Genomic DNA, 12,403 nt, shown 5'->3' with positions numbered 1-12,403 from the left:
CTGCTAGGTTGGCAGGAAGCTGGGAGAAGTCATGGGAGCTCACCCCGTTATACGGCAGCACTAGGGAGTCGAACCGCCGAACTGCCGACCTTTCGATCGACAAGCTCAGCATCTTAAGCCACTGAGCCACCTACCATTCGATTTGGTACGGCTCACCAAATCAGTCCTGTCTCCTTGCCGTTTTCTTAGCAACATTTTTCAGACCTGGTTTGTTGTTGTTCGTTTGTGGAGAGAGGAGACGTATTCGGTCGAAAATCACCCAGCTGCCGTCTGTGTGTAAAACACAAAAATGAATGGGCTTTGGAATCTAGAGCTGGGGTCTCCAACCTTGGCAACTTTAAGACTTGCTGGCTGAGGAACTCTGGGAGTTGAAGTCCGCAAGTCTTAAAGTTGCCAAGGTTGGAGACTTCTGATCTAGAGCCTTTAACCGTTAGCCCAGGCTGGCATAGCAGAAGACGGATGGGAGATTTGTACCCTCCGTCCGCTCTCAGTTCCACCGTACCCTCAGATGCCTCCTTCGAAATGTTCGAGGGCAGCACCGACCATCCAGGAAGATGTGAAGAGATGAATCATCTTCAGAGCGATCCTGAAGACATCCTGAAGTTTATTCTGGCTCTTCCCTTTGCACCTCTCCGGCTGTGAAAAATTCGGACTGCTTATGTTTGCATGCTACATACGTGAATGTTCTGTCCCCCCCTCACCTCCGTCTGAGCGATGGCTTAATTAGCCGGCACTATCAGCTCTGGCAGCAAACTAGCGAGCGTCTGCCAAGTGACTCTGTTATCTCCCTTGATGCCGATGAGTCATCCAGGAACAAACAGTACTTCAGCTCTAGTCAAGCAGTTGATTTGCTTGCCACGAAGAGGTATAGCAACCCTTGCTGCTTTTATATCCTGTGGGGTGTGGCTCCATGACTCAGCACTTCCTAGGCCTGCCCCACCCCTGCTTCTGTTGTTCCCGCCTCTCCTGCCTATGAAACCTAGGGTCCAGCCAGGCCTGATTGCCATCAGCCGGGTCTGGAGGCGTGGCCTGGGGGGGGGAAGAGTCAGGGGACGGAGGCCTCGTTATCTCCTCCACCTGGCCTGCCTCTGGCTCCTGGAGCTGAGCCAGGGAAGCCGGTGCTCCCGAGGTAAGTCCTGATGGCCCTTCCCCCTCACTTTCCAAGTCACTTTCTGGCAGGGGGCCCGGCTCGGGGGGGGGGGGGGGCGCAGACACAACAGTGAGACATAAGTGAAATGAAGAGCCAGGAGCTGTGTAGAGAGCCCAGGAACCCAAGAGCGTCACACGACACTCAACATCCATCTCTGGTCTGTGGTGGCATCGCTATGACTAATCCGGGCCATGAATTGTGGGCTGTTCTTTCAGCTGTTTGATTCCTATGCAGCGCACCAGCCTTCTAACTCTACCTAGTACTGTCCACAAGCAGCTGCTGGGATATTTAGAAAGATTGGAAGCCCTCCTGGCTGGCCTGAGCTTATAGTCTCAGCCTAACTTCTTATTTATTTATTTATTTATTTATTTATTTATTTATTTATTTATTTATAATTGCATTTTTATACCGCCCTTCTCCCGAAGGACTCAGGGTGGTTCACAGCCAGTTAAAAAGTACAATAAATACAAATTAAAAAACAGACTGAAATTCATATAAATAGTGGCCAAAATATTAAAAACTAACAATATGAAAAACTAAAAACCCCATTTAAAATTACTCATTCAGGCTAGCCCAGGACGATGGAATAAAAAAAGTCTTCAGCTCACGGCGGAAGGTCCGAAGGTCGGGGAGTTGGCGAAGCCCCCGGAGGCAGCTCGTTCCAGAGGGCAGGAGCTCCCCCCAGAGAAGGCCCTCCCCCTGGGGGGGTCGCCAGTCGACATTGTTTCACCGACGGCACCCCAAGGAGGCCCTCCCTGTGGGAGCGCACAGGTCTTGGCTTTTCTTTGCAGCGGTCGTGACCGTGGGGGTCCTGGGTGGTCTCTGAGCTTGGCTGTTTTCTTGCAGATGTTTCATGGACCCAACTACGTAACTGTCATCAGTGCTAAATGGAGGAGTGAGTTTGCAGTGAGGAAGAGGAGGAGGAGGAATTGGAAAAGGCGGAGAATAGTGGGCTCCTTGGTGCTCTCTGAGCTTGGCTGTTTTCTTGCAAACGTTTCATTGCCCAACCTAGGTAACATCATCAGTGTTACAAGGAAGTGAGGTTTGCAGAGAGGAGGGGGGAGGGGGGGCAGGAGGAGGGCTGTGAGTTTCTTGGTGCTCTCTGAGCTGGGTGGTTTTCTTGCAGACGTTTTATTAACCTACCAGGGAACATCATCAATGCTACAAGGGGAGTGGGGTTTGCAGAAAGGAGGAGGACGACCTTGATGCTCTCTCTGAGCTTGGCTGTTTTGTTGAAGACATTTGGTCACCCAACTAGGTAACATCATCAATGCCAGTAAGGGAGTGGGGTTACCGTCTGATCATTCGTCAACAGGGCAAGCCACTGTGTGTAAACAGAGAGCAATCACAACTCCCTCCTAGCGCTGAGGTGATCTAATTGGGCAATGAATCGTCTGCAAGGAAACCACCAAGCTCGAAGATCAGCAAGGGCCGCACAGTTCACCCCTGAGCTGCAAATATTTTCTTCTGCTGGAAGCTGCAATGATGTCATGTCGCTCTTTGATGCAGCCCTCTTGAAGTGACAGGTGAAGCTACCTTATAATCAGATCAGAATAATCCTAAGAGACCCAGTTTTGCTCGATTTAATTTTTTTTTTTAAATGGGAGCGTCACGCTGTCTTTGCCGTCCTTTGGAAGAAAAACGGGATTGTCTTTTGCGTTGGATCACTTCCTGTCCTCCTTGCTCTGCGGAGCAGATCCTTAGATCCCGTATTTTCACGCAACACCGCCTCTTCAAAACCGAGGGTGGGATTTTTCGGCTTGGCTTCTTGGAGAAGCGGCTCAGTCGTGCATCCCCCCCCCCGCCTGAGAATGTGGTGAGAAGACTAGAAGTAAATATTAAATTATGAGCATTGTTTGCGGTTGGTTGAGTTAGCCTTGAAGGCCCTCAACGAGAGATCGTATGAGGTTCCTTCATCAACGTCCTTTCCCCCCGCCACCCCTTGGGCTGTCTTCGGCCCATCCAGAGAAGGAAGGCAGAAGGATGAGGAAGTGTGTGTGTGTGTCTCATTTTTCTTTGGGTGTGAGAATTGTGAGCTCTTCCACCCTGCACAGAAAGTCAAAGAAGCTTTGTCAAGAGTGATAGTCACACAACATGTGTAACACGATTATTTGAATTTCCTAGATTTGGACAACCCATCAGCTAAACAGACGGGTGTGTGTGTGTGTGATCATACAATAGGCTAAATCTTAAGGAAAACAAAATTAAAATGATTCAGGGTTCAAGGCCAACCGAGCTTACTACGTTGTGGGAATACGGCGGCTACATCTCCAACTGACCTGGTTTGAGGGTCATAAGCGATGGACAAAGGGCACGAGAATGGATGAGTTCACGTGGCTTCGTGGGAACCACAGAGTAACTGGCCACATTTTAGGACAAGATTAATGTGGAAATCCAGCTTGTAAGATTAGCATTATTACGTATGGATCAGTGTTTTGTGGTAAATCGAGATAACGGGGGAACTGAATAACAACAGCCAACATGAATAAAAGGACTGCATTTTAAAATATATGCCAGATGTGGTCTCCGGTGGCTACTTTTGCTTTACCTTACCCAGAAATTCCACGTGGTGGCTCAGGGGCTAAGATGCAGAGCTTGTCGATTGAAAGGTCGGCAATTCGGCGGTTCGAATCCCGAGCGCTGCCGTGTCAAGGGGGTGAGCTCCCGTGACTTGTCCCAGCTTCTGCCAACCTAGCAGTTCGAAGCACGTAAAAAAATGCAAGTAGAAAAATAGGGACCACCTTTGGTGGGAAGGGAACAGCGTTCCATGCGCCTTTGGAGTTGAGTCATGACCACGGAGACACATGACCACGGAGACGTCTTCGGACAGCGCTGGCTCTCCGGCTTTGAAATGGAGATGAGCAGTGCCCCCTAGAGCCAGGAACAACTAGCATGTATGTGCGAGGGGAACCTTTATCTTTAACTTGAACTAATCCACTCTCTGGGTTCCTACAAGACTCTGAAGCACAGACCGATTAAACCAGCTGGTTTCGTGGTTGCACCCTTCCAGAAATTAACTCAGTTATCTCGGCTATGTAACACTGGACTTAATGTGTTGTCTGAATGGAGCATCTTGGGTCTTTTTGTGACCTGGGTCAGTAGAGGATGGGAGAGACCTAGCCACTTTGCAGAACTAAGTTTTGTTTTGTTTTTAGTTTATGCTTACATAAATCTAACTTGACTTAGAAAATTTGTTCCTGTTTGATGTTTGATTTGGACTAGATTTTCATTCAGAAGACGAAGGCAGAGTTCACAGTATATTATTGTTCTCTTTTCCTCCATGACAGTCCTGTGAGGTAGGACAGGCTACGAGAAAGCTCAGTCAACTCCATCAGTTTCTATAGCTGACTATGGGCTGGAACTTGGTTCTCTCCAGCACCAATCTGGAACCTTAACCACTACACTACACTGCCTCTTCCTTCTTAAAATGCGGTCAGAGTGAAATCCAAAACTATTTAGACTTAGAATGACTTTATTGGCATTTTAAATGTACACAAATCGGGATACATTAAAATGAAATTTCGTTGCACGTGGCTCTCAAAGGGTCATCCCCTTCCAATATACACTGCACAACCATGAGAAAAATATGAATAAATAAAAAAAAAATGATGCCTATACCCACATATATTGTATGACACAGAGAAACAACAAAGTCTCGTTCGAATGTATAAATGTACATAGCAAGAAAATAAACCTAAAAAATCTGCTTTCCCCCCCCCTTTTAAATAAAAAATTTGCTTAAAAATGAATGGCGCAGCTTCGGGGGGGGGAATTGACATCCCCATCTAAAATATATTTTGAATTCTGTTTACAATCCTGTTCTAGCTTGGTAATGAAAATCGTTTTCTTACGACAGTGGTGGTGTTTATTTGCTTGCCCTCAAATGCCAGTTATTTCACACAGCATCTTCCAAAGCAGATAAAATAAAGGGCAAAGTTTGGATGAGGAATGGTTTAGAAATGGAACTGGGGACTTGTCCTCAAAAAAAATAAATACCGGTAATAATAATAAAAAAACATCAGCCAGCTAAAAACAGGTTAGTTTGCAGAAGCAGCTCGTTCAATTCCGAACTGCTTTTCCGCCTTGAAAAAATTCGGTCCCACCATTTTTTTTCCTAGCTTCTTTGAAACCTGCAATGACGGCTGCTCAGCTTGGATTGAAATCAGAATAACAGATTAGGAAGGGACCGTGGAGGTCTTCCAGTCCAGCCCCTTGCTCAGGCAGGAAGCCCCATATATACCATTGCAGACAAATGGTCGTCCAATCTCGTCTTAAAAACCTCCAGTGTTGAAGTAGCCACAGCTTCTGAAGGCAAGCTATATTCACTCATGAACTGCTCATTGAATCTGCAAAAGGAAAATGGACTGGAAAGGAATGGGTTAGACTGGACTGGACTGGACTGGACTACAATAGAATAGAATAGAATAATAGAGAAGAGAAGGATGGAGAATAGAATAGAATAGAATAGAATAGAATAGAATAGAATAGAATAGAATAGAATAGAATAGAATAGAATAGGTGGAATGGAGTGGAGTGGAGTGGAGTGGAGTAAAGTGGAATGGAATAGAATAAGGAAAGAAGGAAGGAGATGAGAGTAGAGTAGAGTAGAGTAGAATAGAGAAGAATAGAATAGAATAGAATAGAATAGAATAGAATAGAATAGAATAGAATAGAATAGGAATGGAATGGAGTGGAGTGGAGTAGAGTAGAATGGAAGAATGGAATGGAATGGAATAGAATAAGGAAAGAAGGAAGGAGAGGAGAGGAGAGGAGAGGAGAGGAGAGGAGAATAGAATAGAATAGAATAGAATAGAATAGAATAGAATAGAATAGAATAGAATAGAATAGAATAGAATAGAATAGAATAGAATAAGTGGAATGGAGTGGAGTGGAGTAGAGTAGAGTGGAATGGAATGGAATGGAATGGAATAGAATAAGGAAAGAAGGAAGTAGAGTAGAGTAGAGTAGAATAGAATAGAATAGAATAGAATAGAATAGAATAGAATAGAATAGAATAGAATAGAATAGAATAGAATAAGTGGAATGGAGTGGAGTGGAGTGGAGTAGAATGGAATGGAATGGAATGGAACGGAATGGCACAGCACAGCACAGCACAGCTGGGGAAGGGAAGGGAAGGGAAGGGAAGAGAAGGGAAGGGAAGGGGACAGGAGCTCAAGCAGGAGACCCTATTACCATTCCAGACAAACGGCTGTCCAATCTCTTTTTGAAAACCTCCAGTGATGGAGCCCCCATAACTTCTGGAGGCAAGCGGTTCCACTGGTTAATTGTTCTCACTGTCAGGAAATTCCTCCTTAGTTCTAAATTGCTTCTCTCCTTCATAAGTTTCCCTCTGTTGCCGATCTCACTGTCAGAAAGTTTCTCCTTAATTCCAGTTTGCTTCTCTCCGTGATTAGTTTCCATCCATTTTTTCTTGTTTAGCTTTCTGATGCTTAACATAACAAAAATTCCCCACTAATAACAGCTTTTCTATATCGGGATCTCTATCATAACGTACATATTTACAACATTTCTAATTCTATATATCTCTGTCTTAAATTACATCCTTATTTATATTTGCAGTTACTTCTATTCTTAGCTCAATTTCATATCTTATGATTCTTCAACAATTTTGCCTTCCACGTATTATATTTAACAATATGTTTGATATGTGGTTTTTTTTTTCATCGAGCATATATGACTGTAGAGTAACAACCCTGGCCACTGGATTCCCGACATTTCTTTAGATAAGTGTTTGTCCACTTCAAGGATTCAGGGTCGTTTGGAATCTAATGTCCATCAAACCAGAATGTCACCAAACTCTTTCGTTTACTGGACTCAACGGTATTGAGTTTAGAGCTTAGGTACAAAATCTGTATGGTTCCTATATACTGTAGTAGCCGTTAGGATAAACCAATATTTAAATTAGTGGAGGCTTAGAGGCTTACTCCTGGGGAGGAAAGCTATTTATTTATTTTATTTATTTTTTTGTCCATCATAGATAAGATAAGAGGTAAAAATATAAACATAATTTGGATACGTGAAAAGAGTAAGTAAAAAAAGGAATATTATGGGGCCTCTTGTGGCTCAACAGGCTAATGCAGTCTGTTATTAACACAGCTGCCTGCAATTATAATTACTGCAGGTTCGAGTCCCACCAGGCCCTAGGTTGGCTCAGCCTTCCATCCTTTATAAGGTAAGTAAAATGAGGACCCAGATTGTTGTGGGGGCAATACAAGTTGACTTTGTATATAATATACAAATGGATGAGACTATTGCCTTACACAATGTAAGCCGCCCTGAGTCTTCGGAGAAGGGCGGGATATAAATTCCAAAAAAAAAAAAAATTAGGACAGGGACGGTAGGCGCGCAGGTGCGCTTATGCACGCCCCTAACAGACCTCTTAGGAATGGGATGAGGTCAACAGTAGACAGTTTAAGCTTAAAGTTCTGGCGGTTTGGGAAAGAATTTACAGAGTCAAGTAGTGCATTCCAGGCGTTGACCACTCTATTGCTGAAGTCATATTTTCTGCAATCCAGGTTGGAGTGGTTTACCTTCAGTTTGTATCTATTATTTGCTCGTGTATTGTTGTGATTGAGGCTGAAGTAGTCATTGACAGGTAGGACATTGGGGTAGATAATTTTATGTACTGTGCTTAGGTCAAATTGAAGTCGGCGTAGTTCTAAGTTGTCTATGGCAGAGCTAGACAGCGTACTAAAAAGCAGAGACATCACCCCGCCAACAAAAGTGCGTCTAGTCAAGGTTTTCCCAGTTGCCATGTATGGCTTTGAAAGTTGGACCATAAGGAAGGCTGAGTGCCAAAGAATGGAGGCCTTTGAACTCTGGTGCTGGAGAAGACTCCTGCAAGTCCCTTGGACTGCAAGGCGATCCAACCAGTCAGTCCTAGAGGAGATCAACCCTGACTGCTCTTTAGAAGAGGAAACTCAAATCTTTTGGTCACCTAATGAGAAGGAAGGACTCACTGGAGAAGAGCCGAATGCTGGGAATGATGGAGGGCAAAAGAAGAAGAGGACGGCGGAGAACGAGGTGGCTGGATGGAGTCACTGAAGCAGTCGGCGTGAGCTTAAATGGTCTCCAGAGGATGGTAGAGGACAGGAAGGCTGGAGGAATGTTGTCCATGGGGTTGCAATGGGTGGGACACGACTTTGCAACTAACAACAACAAAGAGGTTGTAACATCAGCAAACACAGCCCCCTGGAATAACCATTTTATAACCATTTATTTAGTCACAGTTCGAAGTTACAACAGAACTAAGAAAAAAGGCGGCTTACTCATTGCCCATTGCCACTTTCCCATGGTCACGTGATCAAAATTCAAAGTGCTTGGCAACTGGCATGTACTTATGACAGTTGCAACATTCTCACGGTCACATGATCCCCATCGGTAATCCTTCCCTACTGGCTTCCAGCAAGCAAAGTATCCAGGGGGAGAAGCCAGAATTCTCTTAACCGCTGCCCAATTCACTTAACGACCGCAGGGATCTGCTTAGCTTAGCGACAGAGGCGAAGCATGGTAAAACGGGGGGGGGGGGGAAACTGCCCAAGGAGCTGCTGATCCAATTCTACAGAGGAATTATTGAGTCTGTCATTTGCACCTCCGTAACTGTCTGGTTCGGTTCTGCAACCCAACAAGAAAAACACAGACTTCAGAGGATAATTAGAACTGCAGAAAAAATAATTGCTACCAACCTGCCTTCCATTGAGGACCTGTATACTGCACGAATCAAGAAGAGGGCCGTGAAAATATTTGCAGATCCCTCGCATCCTGGACATAAACTGTTTCAACTACTACCCTCAAAACGACGCTATAGAGCACTGCACACCAGAACAACTAGACACAAGAACAGTTTTTTCCCGAAGGCCATCACTCTGCTAAACAAATAATTCCCTCAACACTGTCAGACTATTTACTGAATCTGCACTACTATTAATCGTTTCATAGTTCCCATCACCAATCTCTTTCCACTTATGACTGTATGACTATAACTTGTTGCTGGCAATCCTTATGATCTATATTGATATATTGACCATCAATTGTGTTGTAAATGTTGTACCTTGATGAACATATCTTTTCTTTTATGTACACTGAGAGCGTATGCACCAAGACAAATTTCTTGTGTGTCCAATCACACTTGGCCAATTAAAAAAAAAATTCTATTCTAATTCTAATTGAAACTCGTTTAGCACCCGAAATGTGGGGCTCGGTTTACGGTTGCAAGTTGAGGCCTGTCGGTAAAAACCACACAGCAGAATGGAGCTGTCGGCCTGACATCCTTTCAGGACTTCAGCATTTCCAGCTTTTCTCTAATTTATTTTTTATTTGCAAGTTAAGGACCTCGGAGGGGTCTCTGGAGGCTTCAGAAAGCTGCAAGAAGCATTGCCTCTCCTTGATTACGTAACCTCTCTTCCATCCATCTCATTAAAAATTATTCTGATTTGCTTGCCGTGGCTCGGGGAGCATCGCAAGCAGGTCAGATCTCCCCACCCCTTCCGCCTCCAAAATAAATTTCCCGACCCCCGCTGCCATCCTACAACAAGAAAGTTGTTTGTGTTTGTTATTTCCAATCGCAGCCGCCGGATTGAAATGTGACAATCCACGCATTTCGCGCTTATACGAGCCGCACAATATTTTCTACGATCTGGAGGGCTGCCGTATGTCTTCATTTTTTTTATTTTATTTTTTTTGTTTTTGCAGTAAACCTACTCAGAAAAAAAAAACTTGCAGTTTTTTGATTTTTTTCCCCCCCCTTAAGACTCGAAACGAAGGGCACCGTTTTCAGATTTTGGCTGCTGGATATTTTGGAAGGAGGAATGAAATGAAAAGGAGGAAAATAAATAAATAAATAATGCAAGGGGTAGCCAAAGGGAATTCTGACATGCCTACGTTTTTTTTTTCAAACGGGGTTTGGGAAAATCGTTCCCAAACCCCGTTCACAGGGAAAATATTTGACCGGGGAGTGGGGAAGACAACGAACAAATTTGGGGTCTTTAGCAAGCCAGCTTCTAATGGAATCGCCTGGCCTGGGAGGATGGAAGCCATAGATGGAACATTTTCAGCTGTTGGAGAGTGCAGTGCCCCCCCAAAAAAAACACAAAAAAAAACACCCATGTAGGAAAGTCATGTTTATTTAGGAGAGGTAAAGCCGCTTTTTTAAAAACCAACTGTTCCCCCCCAGATAGAACAGCTGAAGCAACCTCTAGTGCAAACAAGAAAGTGCATTAACATATCCATTTCGAATTTCAGACCGCACTGGCAAGCAAACAGGCGGGCGGTGTGTTTAACTTGATTGAAAGCTTTGGCAGCCACATTTTGCTAATGTGCAAAAAGTCCTTGCTTGGTTTTTAAACATGGGTTGTGGGCTGAGAGAGAGAGAGAGAGAGAGAGAGAGAGAGAGAGAGAGAGAGAAGGCACTTCTCCAGGAGTAGGTATGGTGATATGGTGCACAGCCAGCAAAATAAATAAATAAGATAAATAAATAAAAATAAAACCAAAGGATGTGTTAATTGAATTAGCCGGGGGGTGGGTGGGGGTGGAGATAGGCTGCGATTGCAGCTGGAGTCTTCATGCACAAAGGTTGGAATGACGAAGGTTGGAATTCGATAAGGCGTTCCTCCGCTCTCCAATTGCTTTTTGCATGCAGTTGTGGCTCAAGGCCTCTGCACGGGTGGGAATATATGAGACAACGCTTGGATTCTGAGCTACAGGAGAACAAACTGGCTTGATTTTAGACTGGACCAAGATTCTTAGGTTGAATGGATGTTGGACTGTTTTTCCGTGAGTTGAGGTCTTAGTAAAACAGAGAACAATAGGGGTTGGAAGGGACACTTGGAGGTCTTCTAGCCCAACCCCTTGCTCAGGCAGGAGACCCTAAAGCATTCCAGACAAATGGCTGTCCAATCTCTTCTTAAAAACCTTCAGTGATGGAACATCCATCACTTCTTCGATGAAGGTATTTTTTTTCCTTTTATGTACACTGAGAGCATATGCACCAAAACAAATTCCTTGTGTGTCCAATCACACTTGGCCAATAAATTCTATTCTATTCTATTCTGGAGGCAAGTCGTTCCGTTGATTAATTGTTCTCACTGTCAGGAAATGTCTCCTTAGTTCTAGGTTGCTTCTCTCCTTGATGAGTTTCCACCTATTGCTTCTTGTCCTGCCTTCAGGCGCTTTGGAGAATAGCTTGACTGCCTCTTCTTTGGGGCAGCCCCTGAGATATTGGAAGAACTGCTATCATGTCTCCTCTAGTCCTTCTTTTCACTGGACTAAACATACCTAATTCCTGCAACGGTTCTTCATATGTTCTAGCCTCCAGTCCCCTAATCATCCTCATTGCTCTTCTCTGCACTCTTTCTAAAGGATCCACATCTCTTTCGTATCATGTTGACCAAACCTGGATGCGACATTCCAAGTGTAGCCTTACCAAGGCATTCTAAATTGGTATCAACGCTTCACGCGATCTGGAAGCGCAAAGCGGAGCAACTAAGATGATTAAAGGCCTGGAGACTAAAACATATGAAGAACGGTTTGCAGGTTTGGCCAGCCTAGAAATAAGAAGGACTAGGGGGGGGTGACATGGTAGTGGTAGTCCAGTATTAGAGAGGCTGACACAAAGAAGAGGGGGTCAACTTATTTTTCAAAATATCTAAAGGCAGGAACAAGAAACAATGGATGGAAACTAATCCAGGAGAGAAACAACCTGAAATTAAAGAGAAAACTTCCTAACAGGGAGGACAATTAACCAGTGGAACAGCTTGCCACCAGAAGTGGTGGGGGCTTCATCACTGGAGGTTTTTAAGAAGAGACTACACAGTTACTCGTCTGAAATGGAATAAGATCTCCTGCTTGTGCAAGGGGCTGGACTAGAAGACCTCTAGGGTCCCTTCCAACTCTGTTATTCTGTTAATTAATCAGCGGAACAGCTTGCCACCAGAAGTTGTGGGTACTTCATTCCTGGAGGTTTTTAAGAAGAGACTAGACAGCCACTTGTCTGAAATGGAATAAGATCTCTTGCTTGAGCAGGGGGCTGGACTAGAAGACCTCCAAGGCCCCTTCCACTCGATTCTGATTCTATCCCTCTCTTGATGCATCCTAGGACTTGATACGTCCTGGTGTTAATCGTAACAGAGTTGGAAGGGACCTTGGAGGTCATCTAGTCCAACCCCCTGCTCGCGCAAGAGACCCCCGTCCTAGGGATTCGAACCACGGAACTGCCGACCTTTCTGATCGGCAAGC

General features: G+C 44.6%; 2 protein-coding genes across 2 annotated transcripts in view; one reads left to right on the top strand and one right to left on the bottom strand.

Annotated features, from left to right (window-relative positions):
* CIDEC (cell death inducing DFFA like effector c) overlaps nucleotides 1–9,185 on the bottom strand; it is a 72,672-nt gene extending 63,487 nt beyond the window's left edge. The window contains exon 1 of the mRNA XM_058158395.1: nucleotides 8,857–9,185. Coding sequence (XP_058014378.1) covers nucleotides 8,857–8,940 — 84 coding nt within the window. The 5' untranslated portion in view covers nucleotides 8,941–9,185. The remainder of the gene's footprint in view (nucleotides 1–8,856) is intronic.
* The window catches only part of CABP7 (calcium binding protein 7), a 52,491-nt gene that overhangs the window by 4,140 nt on the left and 35,948 nt on the right, over nucleotides 1–12,403 (top strand). The gene's annotated exons all lie outside the window — the stretch shown is intronic.

This window comes from Ahaetulla prasina, chromosome 15, assembly GCF_028640845.1.
Source record: "Ahaetulla prasina isolate Xishuangbanna chromosome 15, ASM2864084v1, whole genome shotgun sequence".
Lineage (NCBI taxonomy): Eukaryota > Metazoa > Chordata > Lepidosauria > Squamata > Colubridae > Ahaetulla > Ahaetulla prasina.
Note: the sequence above shows the minus strand (reverse complement) of the source record. Positions and strands in the feature narration are given on the sequence as shown.